At 34.7% G+C, this 16,908-nt stretch overlaps 1 protein-coding gene across 3 annotated transcripts; it reads left to right on the top strand.

Annotated features, from left to right (window-relative positions):
* The first annotated feature begins 9,437 nt into the window (after window positions 1–9,437).
* On the top strand, window positions 9,438–11,128 carry LOC120261481. 3 transcript variants are annotated; one of them, XM_039269404.1, is made up of 4 exons: window positions 9,438–9,598; window positions 9,700–9,723; window positions 9,799–9,896; window positions 10,917–11,128. In XM_039269404.1, the coding sequence occupies exons 1-4, from the start codon at window positions 9,455–9,457 to the stop codon at window positions 10,918–10,920; spliced, it is 270 nt and encodes an 89-aa protein (XP_039125338.1). In that variant the 5' UTR covers window positions 9,438–9,454; the 3' UTR covers window positions 10,921–11,128. The 3 variants fall into 3 exon arrangements, 2 of the variants coding, with proteins under 2 accessions (XP_039125338.1, XP_039125332.1); XM_039269398.1 differs by lacking the exon at window positions 10,917–11,128 and having other exon boundaries at window positions 9,799–10,129; XR_005536611.1 differs by lacking the exons at window positions 9,700–9,723; window positions 10,917–11,128 and having other exon boundaries at window positions 9,799–10,129.
* Window positions 11,129–16,908: the final 5,780 nt, after the last annotated feature.

Raw genomic sequence — 16,908 nt, 5'->3', positions numbered from 1 at the left:
TAATCTTTCTTCCAGTAAGTTGGACATTTGAGCAACTTGTTGTTCTAAGCTCCTCACAGTTGTATTTGTGTTTCTAATCATCTCTTCATAACCGCCAAAATGGGTCTCAACACTCTTAATGAATCGAGACATTAAATTGGTGAGATCATTAGTAGAATAAGAATAGGATGAAGATTGTGATTGTGATGCAACCTGAGGTGTGGGCTTATACTGCTGTTGTGTTGCTTGACCTTGCCCTGACTGACTCCATGAAAAATTTGAATGATTCCTCCACCCGGCATTGTAAGTGTTGCCATATGGATTATTTTGGTAATGATGATTCTGACCAAGGAAACCCACTTGCTCAATTTGCTATGTGCTTACATCACCAATAGGTGGGAAGCTAGAGTCAATCGAATGGCTGAAGTTATCCTAAATGGGCCTCGAGCTTGAAGGTGGGGATTGCATGTTGTCTAACCTTTTTGATATTGTTTCAACCTGTGGTGCAAGAGTTGTGATGATATCCACTTGATCGATACCAGCAGATTTCACAGGCCTGTTCCTTTCAGAACTCCATTGATACCCATTACTTACCATTTCTTCAATCATCTTATATGCCTCATCAAGCATTTATTTGGTCGAAGTGTTTAGCCCATTGTAGAAAATTTGAATTTGAATCCACTCAACAATTCCGTGTTGTGGGCATTTTCGTAGCATCTCTTTGTATCTTTCCCATAACTCATACAAAGATTCGGACTCCAATTAACGAAAAGAAGAGATATCGCTTCAGAGCTTGGTGATCTTTGCAGGAGGGAAGTATCTAGCAACAAATGCCTCAGAAACCTGCTTCCATGTTATAAGAGACCCTAGTAGCAAGCAATTTAGCCATTGCTTGGCACTTCCTGACACTGTGAACAGGAAGAGTCTCAGACGAACTGCCTCCTTAGAGATGTTGCTCGCCTTATATGTGTCACAGATTTCCAAGAAACTTCTGAGGTGCTCATATGGGTCTTCATCCTAAAACCAGTCAAATTGACACATCTATTGCACTAACTAGATGAAATTTGGCTTTAACACAAAATTATTTGCAGCAATGGGAGGATGAATAATGCTTGAACCAACCCCCTCGAGATTTGGCTATGCAAAATCTGAGATACTCTGCTGGTGATTACCGGTCATTTCTTCGTCCTGATCCATTTCCACACTAATTTCAACATACCTTTTTTTCCTCAGACTAATTTGACATAGTCTTCTTTTGAAGGTTCTCTCTACTTCTTGATTAGGGTTAACTGGAGGGGTCGATATGCTCCCACGGATCATACACTTGTACCTATGCTTAACAGATGAGCCCAATGCAAGCTCACAGAAAATTCCAAGTAAAGCAAGAAAGTAATGACCCAATAAAGAACGCGACGATAATGAAAGAAGATATATACAAATATGCACAATATAAACAAACTAGACAGTAGATTATAAGCTTTCTAAATTGTTGCTAGTCCCTCGACAATGGCTCCAAAAACTTGATGTGTTCTCCGTAACTATACGAGTCGCACACAAGTAATATAGTAGAACCTGTGAGGGGTAGGGTTGTTAAACCACCGGGGCTGGACTAAAAATACTAACTTAACACCAATCTCTGGTGACAATTAAATAGATGATGAAGTTGAGAAAAATGAAAGAACAATTAAAGGGAAGATACGGAAGAGAAAGGATGTAGATAAAGGCAATTGGATCAAGTGTCAATAGAAGAGAACAATGGCCCCGGGATATTCCCCTTGCACTCGGGAATGTTCACTCACTCTCAAGTTCTACTAGGTACTTTCTAGGGTTCTAGTGTGTGCTCAATAGCAATGTGCCAGCAATGGTTCTCATATATACAATGGTTTGCTAAGGTAACTATGGCCTCTTGCACAACAAGTTTTTGCAATCATGCAAGCTAATCACAACTATGCCAATCCACACATCAGAGTCATACCCAAGCATTTATGCAAATCAAACACATCAAGTTATACCAACACAAGATTAACAGAAGAACCAAAATAACTACGTATATCAAAAGAGTAAAAGTGTTTTTAGCATTCAAAGTACAAAGTTCCCACCCCGGGGCACCGTGACTGGTTAGCCCCTCATTGTTGGGTACAACATGGAGGATAAAAGACTAGATCTAGAGAAAGAAGACATGACTCCCTTCACTCTAAGATATGTCTCCGATGTTGAGCTCCTTGTGTTAACACCACTTCTCTTGTGCTTCCCACTAGTTCCGTTATGCCCTAGAAGGTGTGGATAAGCTCGGTCTTCATCCTCATCAATGTCCTGCTGGTGGAGAAGAAAATCCCCAAACAAAGATGAAGAGGAAACCTTAAAAGTGGAGTTAAAAAGGCACTTTTCGGGCTCGACACGGTCTGCGCACAATGATGTCTTAAACTATGTCATGCTGGGGATGACAAAGGTAACAACAAGTGTCTCAGCCTGAAAAGGTCGGTGGCAAGGACACGATCGTGTTGTGACTGTGCAACGCTAGGACACGACCGATATCCTGTGCGATTCGGGGGCATTAACATGACCGTGTCCTGACTGTATTGATCTTGCAAATATCCTTTAGCACCAAAATCTCACTAAGTCAACAATTGGTGAGAACTTCGGGGGGTATGACACGGGCGTGCCCCGCCTATGTCAGGCTTGAACACTTGAACTCCTATATTGTATTTTCATTCCAAATTTGCCCCAAAATGTACTGAGCCCCTAATTTCTGCACATATGACAAGAATAGCCGTAATAGTACTACTCATGTATAAAAGTACACTTGAGAATAAGTAAAATAAAGAAATTAGGGTATGAAAACATGTATTCAAAGTGCATGCGTCAAACTTGCAATGCAAATTGGAAAAGTAATCTGATATCTTGTTAAAAGAAATGACAATTTGCGAACCATACCCAACTGAGATTCACAAAAATTGTCATGGCTAGTTATGCTTAAATTTGACATTAGAATGTTTTATTAATTATGATAGGTATAACCCTTTTCTTGGAGATATAATTTTTATTAGACATACGGGTGTATTTTTCTGTTCTTTTCTTGTTTCAACAGCACTTGGAATATCATATTTCCTGATTTTGATGAGAGAAGATCTGATGCATCTATTGTTGTTTTAACTATTGTTAACAAATGGACAATAAACTTCTTCTTTGTAGTGGTCATATCCTTCAACTGAGATCTGATTTTTTTTTCTTCATTATTGAGATCTCAGAGCTCTGCTTATGGAGTATGTAGGTGCCGCACTTTGAGTTTTATCTATGGTCTTATACGGACAAAAGGTGCATGTCTGGAAAAAGGTAACTTGCCTTATGTTTTTGGTAGAAGTGAATATACTATTTATATTTTTGTTTTGGTTGGTGTGTATATTGAATGGTGCAGATTGTCCAATATAATTATCAAACCTAAACTAGTGTACAATGCCGATGGCTATTTAAGTTATTTAGAACCTTATGTTATGCCACTTGATAGCTTGGAAAATATATTGTTAGATTTTTTAAACTTTTCCCTTTAAGTGATATGGATTGAATGCAGCAGTTTGTATTCATACACTTCTGGTTTTATTGGGAAATTTATCATATCAATACATGATTATTATTTAAATATATTATATCTATTTTAATAGGTAATGTTTAATTATGGGTGATCATATGAAGACTTAAATAGTATCTTTTCGCTGTATAGTTTTAAGATTTGTCAGAATGAATCTACATCTGCTGGTTGGTTGACTTGTGGCAATTTTGGCAGCATATTGTTTCTTATAATTTGGGTGGGCTAGAAAAACATATTCACCTTTTCTGTATCCACACTACACCAAAAACGTTCTTTCGAGGCTGTTTTCAAGACCTATAGAGGCGGTTATAACTGCTTCTATAGGTATAGTGTTGGTTTTTTAACCCACCTCTAACCCGCCTCGTATCAAGTCGGCTCTACGCTTTAGAGCCAGTTTGTACCAACCGTTTGGTAAGTTTCATCTATGGAAAGTGGTTTTTAATAACAAGAGTAGAGGCGGTTATAACTGCCTCTATAGCTACTAAGTTTTCATTATCCTCAATAGTTTTAGAGGTGGTTATAACCGCTTCTATAGCTACTAAGTTTTCATTACCCCTCTATAGTTTTAGAGGTGGTTATAATAGCCTCTATAAAGACTAAGTTTACATTAAAGATTATCTATGACAAATTATAGCTATTGATCCCATTCCTCCGGCCATTTCATAAAAACACATCCAAGATCCTTAAACTTAAATCTCAAACAATATCCTTAATACAAAGGCAATCATTCTAAGGTTATCTCTGCCCGCAATATCTCTGCCCGCAATATTCTAAGGTTACCTCAGCTGGTTTCCTTGCTAAAGGCCATTCACGGGTGTGTTGAAGAAAAAAAATGAAATACGGTTACTAAATAACAAGGTTGCTGCTATGAACTAACAAAAACATCTATCATTGAAAAGACCTTAAAAAATACATATAAAATGAAAGGAAAACTTCCTTCAAATACCATAATCAAATGGTCTTAAGATCCACACTGCATATTCAACATTATGCTATCAAAATAACAAAAACATCATAAAATCCATGATAAAAAAAAGGTAAGTACAAAGCATAGAGAAATTAATAATTTTAAAATTTAAATGCATGCTACGTTAAATAGAAGTTAAAAATCAGGAAAGGGCCATTCAAATATAAGCTAATTATTCAATAATTATTTTGGAAAGGGTCATTTAAATTTAACCAGAGATTAACCAGATCATATAACACATCAAACAACAAATAGAGCTTGCCATATTTGCATAAAAGCATATAACCATACCAAAAAGAAGACAGCATAGGGAAACATACGACTATTACCTTCTGAAACATATATGCCCAGGTTTATGAACTAAAGATCATTTTATAGTTGTGAACATAAATTGAGTTTGGCAGGGAAGTTACCGCATTTGACCAAGGGGCTGACACACTGACAATTTTGGGTTGATGCATGAGTGGGTTCTCTCTTTATGCATTTGTAGAAAAAAATTTATTCCTGTTTTCATGAGTTTTGAGGTTCTGCAAAACAAGAAGGTGGACAGCATATTAAAAAGAAAGTCTAATATGGAAAGGTAGAAAGTTTCACAATGGACAACCTCTGTCCTAGCCATTAAGACATCCTTAAACTGCTTTGTATCACCCATTAGTCTACTCTTCAAGTCATCACATATAGTACTAGCATGGGCCACTCTGTCCTTTGAGCTATCCATATCAGCTAATTCTGTGTTCTGGAGGACTTGCAAAAAAACTGAGAAACAACTAATTTTAATTCCATCTACAATGCATACGAGCATATTACAATGAAATCTAGTGAAACACATCGAAATGAATTATCAAATTCATCTATTAACAAAAGTGTATATAGATTAAATACACTAGGTTTGATCTCAAAGTAAGATCTCACAGTAACTAGCAAAATTATGAGAGTATATGATCAAAGATAAGGAGAATAACAGTGTAGATCGACGGTGTTGCTCACCGGCGGTGGTGGCCGAAAAATGAGCGTCTCAAATCTTGAAGAATGCGGAGATAATTGCGTGGTAGTGATGGCAAGAGTTAAGGGAGAGAAAGCAATGTAAGAGCTCTTTGAGATCACAGGGCTCATACAGCTCCTTCTCCACACCATCATCTCCGCCATGGATCGCTAAAAATTAGAGCATGGGTCATCAGATCTCTTCACCATCGCAAAGCTCTCGTTGAACATCAATTTGTCCATCTCTTTTCTGAGATTAATGGTGTTTGATGAGCCGATGAAGGAGGAGAAATTAGGATTTCGGTCTCATCATCGTCATCGTCTTCATCATCTCGATAGTTAAGGGTGAGAGAAGAGGTTTGGTGAAAGAGATCAGTGTAAATCTCATCAATGCTAGAGAACCAACAACTATCACCATAGGAGGAGCTGGGTCGGCGATTAGGTTTAGAGTCGGCGAGAAGGAGGAGGGAGAGTCGTGGCACTTAGGGTTCTGATATATATTTCCTCTCCTTGGGGTTTCTGCTCAAGCAAATGAAGAATGACTACGATTAGGGCAATGTCTCCTTAGGGTCGCCTCTCAAGCAAACCAAGAAGGCCGGAGAACATCAAAAATAAAATCCAACTTTTTCATGCCTTTATCTTAAACCGGATCTAAAACTAAGATAATTTTTTTTTAACTTCACTTATGGAGCCAATTTTTAAAAACCCCTCTACGAATGTGCCTCTAAAAATAAAAATCGGTGTAGTGCCAGTGGACTAGTTAATGTGAAATATTCGATGGTTTTGCATTAGTATGAATTTTTTATATGTGACCTCCTTTTTTTCCCCCTTGATCCTACGTCTTATATTGTTTGGAGGTTGTGAATGTGTATAATTGCCTTCACAATGTTATTCATGGATAACTTTGGTGAAGAACCAATGCCTCAAGCAAAAGAAAGTTTAGGGCTTAAAGATATGTTACTACCCATCTCTGTTGGAATTATGTCAGTTTTATGGAGGTTGATTGAAATGACATGTCTCACTGAAGGTATTCTGACTCTTTTCAAGAATGTTAGTTTTTATTAAGCACTGAGTTTAATGCATTACTTTATGCTCTTATAGTCTAAGCTCAAAAGAAGGCTTCATGCCATAACTGTTGCTTCAGCTACATGCTTTCTTTTTTCTGTTACTATCTGGAACATTATTTCAGTAAGCTTGAGCATCTTCTTCTCAATATATGTTGCTATGTCCTACTAGATTTTCTTTCCCTTTTTATTCCTTATGTTACTCTGACTCTCAATGTTGAAGTGCTTTTATTTTTATGTTAACTTTGATTTTTCATTTGCAGGGTTCTTCTTCAAAGAAAATTATTACATTACCATTGTCATCCTGGGCATACTGGGGCACTATTTTTTTTGGAACAATCTTCCTATTCTTTATTGAAAATATTGTTTAGGAAAGGCATATGAATATGCTTGATTATTATGCGATTTTTTTTACTGATCAAATTTCTTCTTCTTAAATGCAACGGACATAGTTTATTTTTGTTCAATATTTATGTTGCATTACAAAACATTGTACATGTGGTGAACAGTTTATCCCTAAGTTCATTTCATGTGTAAATAGAATCCGTGTTACTGGCTAAAAAATTATTGCATGTACTTTACTGATTAATTTGATTGTCTTTTCTTCTTCCATCAAACTACGAGCTTTAAGCAAAGATTATCATGCTGTGATTATATGTAGTCCATGAATAATCATTACAAGTATCGTTTTGATTGCTATATTCACATAGGCATGAGCAAGTGAGAGTTCAGCCCTTTTGATGGACTGTAATTCTAGTGCAGTTCTCCGCGCTCACAACAAATGTTTTTTTGTGTGTTGTTGTTGTATTGGTAATCTGCTTGCATGGTAAACTTTGTTTTTCAAAGATCCCTTTTCTATTATGGGTTGTTGCCACATTGTAGTAGAGCAGACAATGATGCTACTAATGAGCATCACGGGTGAAGATGGAATAGCATGGCATTAAGTAGCCTCTCAAAGTTGCCATTGAGCCCCTTAAGGTATTAATGTCAATAGGGTGGGGATTCACTGGAAGATTTATTTCTCAGTCTAATCTCGACTTGTCAAACCCATTCCCAACCCCGTTGCTAAACTTGGGTTTGAGGAAAAAGTTTTTTTCCCGTCTCCGTCCACATTTTTGACATCTATTAATGCATCAAATATATTATCTTTAATAATATATATTTTTATTTAATATAAATAATTTTCTAATATTATATATAATATTAATATTATATATTCAGTGCCAGCGTGGGGAGGGGAAGGGATGACCCTGTCCCCCAATGAGGATTTTTATATCCCCGCTCGGGTACCTACTTTGTTTCCTAATTTTGGCCCCCTTGTCAAATCCGTGGCAAATTAACAACCCTAACTTTAGGTGATGTACCCAATGTCTAGGTCTATAGAAATGATTGATTTTGTTTTGTAAACAATTAATTTTTTAAAATCAAATCTAGAAGTTGTCAATGCCTGAAAAAGAGCCGCATGAAACCCAGGATCATGTAGAATATTGATACTACCCTATCCTAGTTTTGGTTATGTTTCACTTTTTCAATGATTTCTTGGTAGTGTTCTTGATAGTTAAACATTTTTGAAATGATCTTATTAAAAATATGAAGCTTATGAATAAGTGCACTATTGGATTCTAAAACCGAAGTACGAAGCATCAACCATTAGCCTAGATTTTTTTCAATAGCAAAACATGAAGGTTCCATCATTTTAGAATCCCCATTTAAATTTAAAACTTTTGATTGTATATTGTATTTAAATAAAATAATACTTGAATATTTGCTCGAATTTTGGATGAAGGCATCCATAGAAATGCCATCAAATTAGAGAAGATACATATTGCATGCTGACATCATTTTGCCACTTGTCACTCTGCGGCAATAATAAAACATGATGTTGCAACTATGCTTCTTGTTTTATGAATTTATGATTATTTAATTTAGCTTACTTGAGGCTTCTAGCAAGCATATTATATTTATTCTAAGCAAGCATGCTTGTCATGTTTTAAGTTGGTTGTTAATGTCAATACAGAGAAGAACTTTGCGAGATCAAATGGAAGAAGTTAATGATTTAATCAGGTAGTGGCAATGAAGATGCTTTGATTGAGTTAAATGTTTCTAAAACTATACCCCCAATAACTGTAGCTGGGATAAGAGGCCGAGAAGTGTAAAGTGAAAAATGGCCTGGCTATTTGCTTACTTACTTATGAACATATTTGATAACATGGTGGAGTTCAGCAGTACTTAAAATCCAGAGTTTATTCAAGAGAACATAATTTTGAGATTTATGCAGAAGTAAGCCTTAACGTTGAATGTTAGATGTTGTACAATAAAAAAGTAACAAGTTCATAATTTATGGAAGTGTTGATCCCTTGCCATCAACTGTGATGCTCTTATTTTAAGGTGAATTAGGGGTAATAATTTGGGTCATCTCACTACATCATTTTTGGGTTTTAAAGGCAGTTAAATAGAGGGGTTTTAAAAAACTACCTCTATAATAAAATATAATATTTATTTATGTTTTTAGAGCCGGTTTTGTTAAACCCCTCTATATTAATTTTATTTTAAAAAATAAAAACAAAAAATCTCTCTCTCTCTCTCTCTCTCTCTCTCTCCTCTTTCTCTTTCTCTTTCTCTCTCACACCCTGATTCCACCGCCCTCCCTCACACCCTAATTCAACTGCCCTCTCTTTGTGCCCGTCTCTCCAAACCCTTTCCCAATCTTCATGGCTGGTTAAGGCATCACCGGCATCCAACGCAACGTATCCGCTCTGGTTTGCACCATCGATCTCTCCTAATCCTCCTTTTCCCTCTATCCAAAACCTTAATTCTTCGATGGTGTTGATGGATCCTGAGTTTCTCCTTTATAGGATTCGAATAATTTAGGAGGAGATGAAGATGTGGGCATTGGAATCCATGGTGCTGCTTCTGATCTTGATTTTCTCCAATGTTTTGGGATCCAAAGGCATGGGGTTCAATCTCAGTATGGGTGTTTTCGTTGATGGTCCGGCTATCTGGCTCTCCGATGGTGTCAATGTTGGTAACTTTGTAGGTTTCCTTAATGTATCATCGTATGTATGGTTTGGGAGGGTGTTAATTTGATTGGGATTTCCATCTATCCTATGGTGCTTTTCCAGATCCCCATGTTCAATGAGAAAGAGGTAAGAGAAATTAGAATTGGGGTTTTTATTATGATAATAAAATTAATTGAATGGGAGTTCGATTTGGATTTGAAGGTGTATAAGCTGTCAATTGAAGCTGTTTGTGGATTGGCATGGCCGCCGGACAGGTTCATAATCCAATTGCTGGATGATTCCACAGACCAATTGTTAAGGTACCTCATGCTCAAATTAATTACATTTACTAATTTGCTTGAACTTTGTTTTCTTGTAGAAATTTTACTGAATTTAAGAGGTGTGGTGTTAATGGAACCAATCTTCCTACTGTTTTGGAAGTGCTTAATTCTATTCTAGTTTCTGTTTTGCAATATTATTTGTTACACAGTTAGTAGTGATGGATTTGAAATTATATGAGAGATTATTTGCATTTCTGTTTGGGTTCATCCATTTTTTTTTTCAAGGGGCTTATTATAATCTTTTTCCATTATAGTTCACTGTGCCCTTTATCAAGAGTTGTTTGGCTTGGCTCTGAAAATTGCACCCCAAGTCATTTTAGAATTGTCGTACGTAACATATGATCATGCTGCTTAGTCTCTCTTATTTGGTGAAACTAGGTTTCTAGGGTGTTCAACTTTCCTTGTATGATTTTTATTGTAGGAGCGTATCCATTCGGATCGAGAGAGAGTCATGACTCGGACATGGTACAATGACGAAAGAAATATATGGGAAATTGATCTAGTGGTAGTTCCTTTAGTTATTTTAAAGAAGCTAATTTAATGTGCTCACATTAGGCATGACTGGGTTGTCATGTATATTGCACTTAAGGGCGATGATAAGAAATATCTTGTTGATATCAATGATTTTGCTTATCTATAATTAAAGCAACTAGTTTCTGTTCATATGTTTCATGAAGTTATCTTGTGTTTGATTCTGATAATTTGCTTCTTATCTTTTTCTTTTTCTTATATATGTGAGGATTAATGCAAGAACTCAATCTGCACTTTGAAGATTTTGGAGGCTTTGATGGTCTCTCTAATAAAATATATTTAGTATGGTGACCATCGGTTTTCCTCTTATACAGTTTTTATTCCAAATCCGGTAAAGAAAAGACAAACATGCAAAAATATATTTCTTTTGCTCTTTTACATAAGATAAGCTCTTCTTTTGCATATTCAGGGTTTTATTTTTGAAAACAATGGACTTATCCATCAGTTTTTTATTTGTCTATGTTCTAGGTAAGGTTGAGCTTAGGAATGGTATGGCCTGAAGAAGTAGATCATGCTGTTGGTTCAACATGGTTCTGAACATGGCAGTCAGAAGCTGAAATGAATTACAAAACTAGAAAAAGAGATACCATCCGATGGTACCATTGTTTTTTATAAGAAGCATGATTTATGGTTTTGTTATATTTAATGTGCTATGCTACTTGACCAGAGAGTACCAATGCTTCTTGGTTATGGACCTTGGCGCAAGGATCCAAATATATGGAAATTAAGAAGATTCGTAAACATTTTTCTTCCTTTTATGTTCATTATTGTTCTCTCATACCTTAGATGAGCTATGTCATAGGTAATAATGGGTGTAAAAAAAGTTCATTTCACTTACAAGTGAAATTATTTAAAAAAAGAAAAAAACTCCATGAAGTTAAATATCAAGATTGATTGAAAATTATGGTATTTACTAACCTACTACTGTGGTTAGTGTATTCTCATCAGACATTGTTTAATGCCCTAGGTGGTTGAATTCATCTTTTAAATTTTTTTGTTGTTTTCACTTGCATTATGAAATCGAACATTAATTGGGTCTACGACTTGATTTCCCATGTTTTTATTATAATTAGGTAGCCATTTATGTGTATTAAATCTTCAGTTTCTTAGTTGAGTTAGAGCTAATTTTATGCCTTGATTATGTCTATCTGCAGAAAACTTATCGTCAGTTTTAATTTAGCAGAAGAATTAGTAGGAATAAGGAGGGCATTAATCAGATCAGGTCAACTTTTTATCAGATGAAGGTATGATAGTGACAGTAGCTTAATATTTGATCATGGTATCATGGTTTTCTCTATATAGAACTAATCATAAGTTTCACTGAAATCAATGATATTGTGACCTATTTACGAAATCCCACAGCTTTCCAGGAAAATGGAGCTCGTGCACCTTGGGTATGGTTATCTCAGTCATCCTTATTGAACATATTTGCTTAATCATTCTAGGCATCATTTTGTCTTGTGCTTAAATAAACATACAACAGTTTTTCTGCTCGCTTTTTGTCCCTATTTCTTCCATGTTGTCTTCCTGCAAATTTGTATTTGCATGTGAGATATCACTAACCTTAAAGAGTAAATCCATATTAGGTTTTTTTAGCAGGCTAGATTTCATGCGGAGCTTTTGCAAAATTTAACTAGTATAACACTTGAGTTATGCATCAGGCTTCCTTATTTATTTATTTATTTATTTTGGTTGTTGTTAGTATATTGCTTGAGTTATGCATCTGGCTTCGTAGGAGGAGCAATGTCACACTCATATTTACCTGATGCATATCATTTAACCGCATCCTATAGTATTGTTAAATTTACATCTAATGGGTATTGTCATACTAGGCACATTGCCAAATAGTTTTAAACAATGTCAAATATTTAAAAAAACATAACTCTTTATATGATGACATAACTACTATCATTAAATCTTTAAAAAAACATACATATATAGAGAAGGTACTAAGAGTCATATATATGAATAATAATATAATAATTAAACTAGTGGATCAAGATATACTATATAACATCAATTTATATTATGTAGAAGTTTTGAAGTGCTTAAGATGATCCTGACAGCATCCATTTATGTAAAAAGATGATTTCCACAAACTACATCCAAATGATGAAAATAACAAAAAAGATATCCAAGTCCTACATGTAATAAGGCACATCATTTTACTCATATTTGTTTACAAAGATGAACTTTGTCCTCAGTGTAACTATGCCCACATGTGTTGCTAAGCACTTTTGAAGATGGAAAATCATGCTAGGATTTTCATCACTGTGATTTAGCTATGTCCTGTTACATCTTTATTGTCTAACTTAGTTGCACATGCATTTCTAGTAGCTATCTAGTTACTCTTCTCAAGTGGACTAACATCAGTTACTAATTACTTGATTTTGGTAGCTAACTACCCATATGTGTTTGTTTGTTGGTTGATTATTGTATTTGGTATTCATATGGCGGTCAAAATGTGACCTTTGTGCTCTTATTTGTTGTTGTTCTTCATTGTCAAGTTTCTATTGTAGTCAAAATATTATCTTTGAACTTGTTGTTATGCTTGATTTTAACTCTCTTTGTTTGTCAACATGGTTTTCTGATTTGGTATTGTTAATGGTAGTGAAAATGTTATCTTTTGTGCTTTGATAAATTGTTAATTCTTCAGTGCCAAGTTCCTATTCCAATGGAAATATTATCTTTGAACTTGTTGATATATGTTCTTGTTTTTTAAATTTTTCTTTATTTTGTCAATTTGGTTTTCTAATTTTGTATTGTTATTGCAGTAAGAATGTAATCTTTGAACTGATTGATTTATGGTTATATATTGTCCATATTGTGGTTGTATATTGTCCTTATTGATGTTTGCACCCAATTACTTTACCATGCTTGTTAAGAAGATGACTTTGAATTCCTAATGTTCTTAGCTTCCAAAGCCTGTTAATTGAACATTATTTATTGGCAACCATTTAACTTCTTGTTACTGGCTTTCATGATGAAGTAATGATCATATTCAAGTAGCTACTCTGAATTTGTTTCCTGGAATAAGTAAGCATCATTTTGCATAAATTTTGCAGAGTGGGATGACAAAGAAGGTAAAGAAACTTTACAGCAATGGGAGGATGATTGGGATGATGATGATGTGAATCATGACTTCTCATTGCAGTTGAAGAATGAGCTTGATAGCAACTCTGAGAAGAAATAGACTGGAGTCATGGAGCCTGAGAATTGATGAATCAATTGCCTGTCTTCTTATCAATTCTCTCTTAAAGATCAGTTGTTGTGCCAAACTAAGCAGTTTTTTTTATGTAAACTAGAATCTATAATATGTTTTAGGTTTCTAATCTAGAAATCCCAAACATTTGGGTAATGGTTTCATAGAGCTTGTTTATTAGAGAATTTAGTGTTTGTATTTTATTTTCCTTTTTAACAATGAAAGCCGGTGAGTTGAATCGCTACTTTATTTTGTTAAAAAAACCCAAATTTATGTATTTCACTATTTTATTTTGTCAAATAAAAATAAAATGTCATTTTTAATTGATTAAAAGCAGGTTTTAATTGATTAAATAATATATAATTAAGAACTAATTATTAGGCATGTTTTTGAGGGGGTTATAACCACCTTTAAAACAATAATTAGAATTTTAAAATTTGTAATTGTAGAGGCGGTTATAACCGCCTCTAAAAATATGAGTGTTGGTGAGAGTTTTAAAATTTTAATTGTAGAGGCGGTTATAACTATTAGTATAATTTTAAACATTTAATTGTAGAGGTGGTTATAACCACCTCTAAAACTATAACTAGAGTTTTAAAATTTTAATTGTAGAGGAGGTTATAACCGCCTTTATAGGTAAAATATCTTTCGAGGTGGTTATAACCACCTCTAAAAACCGCTTTATTAGCTATTAATTTACCCCAACGGTTGTATTAAACCAGCTCCAAACTCTAGAGCCGGCTTAATACGAGCCGGTTTAGAGGCGGGTGAAAAAAATTACTCTAAAAGCTATAGAGGCGGTTAAAACCGCCTCTATAGGTTTTGAAAACCGCCTCTAAAGCTCTTTTTTAGTGTAGTGTCTGGTTGTAAGTGTGTCATGTAAAACTTACTCTATCACTGAAATCTACCAGAGATGAATGTTATCATCAACATGATCAGTAATTTGACATGATAGCAAGCAGATAATATTTCAAGATTACTATATATCCTTATAGGATAAGCCATGATAGACCGTGATAAATATGAATAGAGGCATTTATGCATTAGTTGTCATGTTTTTGCCAATGCCACCCCTGCAAGTATGCAGACAAGCCTGAAGGTATGTCTAAACAATGTTTTTTTAATACATTGGTTGTAACATGTTGATGAGCTACTCATTAATTTTGTCTTGTATTCTTTTTCTTCTGGAAGCTTTTTTAATGGTATATAACTCTTACTTGCCTGTAGGTTGCATTTAAGTTTCTCTTCTCCAAGGCATTTAATGGTTACTGGAGGTGGCATAATCCTGATGGAGATTAAATATGGAATAGATTTCTCTTTGCTCGGTTTTCTTATTTGATCTTCAATATTGGGATTTGGTAAGTTATGTCTTCAACATTTCATTTGTTGTTTTTTTTGCTTTTTGGAGCTTATTTGACATGTTTTTCTGGTCATTCATATCAGTATATCATATACTCTTGAATTATAGAATTAGATAATATTCAGTTGATATAATTGATACATCAGCCCAGAAAAATAATTAGGACGTAATGATCATAATCTTGAAATTCAATTATATTCCATGAACATCAATACGAATATGATTTTAATGGTTAATGTTTTATGAGATTCCATTGTGAACTCCAACCTGGTTTTATTGTCAAGTATTTGAACCTGCTATTATTCAATCGGTTCTGATTGGCATTGGACTCTCTTTGGACCATTATGATATAATAACCATGTGATATATGAGCCGAAGAAGGAACAATATAAGGTTTTTACTTGTATACCACAACAAAACTGGTAATTGCTGATATACCCTTGCAAAAACAGTATTTGCTCCTACTTACCCAATACTTCAACACTGAAATACTCGTGGCTAGGATGCCCTTTGATGATGTCAAATAAATGGACGAGAAAACATGAAATAACCAAAATATTTGCTGATGTATATCCCTGCAAATCTTGTTTTGCTAATATAGCCCTGAAAATTTATTCTCCTCACTGGGCATATGTTTGGGCTTTTGTATTGCTTATATAGATTTCAATTATGTTTAAAGCCATAGGCATTAACCATTAATGGTGAGTGATGGCAAGGGTGTATCACTGAAAAAAAATAAAAAATAAAAAAAGAAAAAAAAGAAAAAAAGGACATATGAGGGTCCATGTGTTAATACCTCTTATTTTATTTAATTTTTCTGGAATATATTATTATCTAACCACTTGTGACGGATAAGAAATTCTGTGAAAAAATACTTGATTTCCAAGTTTGAAGCTAAAATATATTCCCATCATTAGAGAGCATACATTACCTAAGGTGGCTGGGCTGCAAAATTTGACAATCTGGTTTTCTTTTTGTGTTCATGTGCCTAGGTTCCTCATTTCTAGATTTAAGGCTTTTGAACTGTAACTTTTTCACATATTTTCCTTGCATATTTTGCTATTATTTGGCTCTTATTTTACACATTTTGTCTTTCATTTTGTCCAATTATTTTTAAAATCCTATGATTGACAACTTGCGCAAATATTATTTCATGACCACCATTTATATATTTTGTACTTTTGAGCATATATCCTTGTAAAATCTTAAGTCTGCACATAAATTCTTGAGGCCGCACCTTCTTACATATTTACCCTTGTGTCAAGTCAACTGCCCACTACTAATAAATAGATGTAAATATGTGAAATCTCACCTATGTCCTATACGTATGTTGTTGGAAGATCTTAACAAAGAGATTTAGTCAAGAAATTAGCTAAATCACAACCATGATTTACTAAATCAAATGAAATTAGCACCTAGAAATTAGCAAAATCACATCCTTGCTGTCAATGTACAGATCATGGTTTCTTAATTTAGACCCAATATTGTACTATATATTGATGTACATGGATAGTGTTAAAGTCAATACAAACTAGTTTATATTATCTCCATTTTCTGGATGGTATCAGAGAGGTCCCGAACAACACAAAATCCTAGAAAACTTCTTCTAGCTCTCATGTCTACTATGTCGAAGATCTCAGAAAGACCCAAACGCCCTACTCAAACTACTCAAATCCCTAGTTCTGAATCCCACTCCATTCAGATAACATCTATACTAATGAATGGAGACAACTTTCTTCACTAGTCTCAGTTAGTAAGGATGTATATCAGAGATAAAGGGAAAATAGGGTATTTAATTGGAGATAAGAAAGAGCCTGCACCTGATGATCCCATGTATGCCACCTGTGATGCAGAGAATTCCATGGTAATGACATGGTTAGTTAACTCTATGGAGGTGG

This window comes from Dioscorea cayenensis, chromosome 1 (assembly GCF_009730915.1).
Source record: "Dioscorea cayenensis subsp. rotundata cultivar TDr96_F1 chromosome 1, TDr96_F1_v2_PseudoChromosome.rev07_lg8_w22 25.fasta, whole genome shotgun sequence".
NCBI lineage: Eukaryota > Viridiplantae > Streptophyta > Magnoliopsida > Dioscoreales > Dioscoreaceae > Dioscorea > Dioscorea cayenensis.
This window is presented reverse-complemented; position numbering and strand designations above follow the sequence as displayed.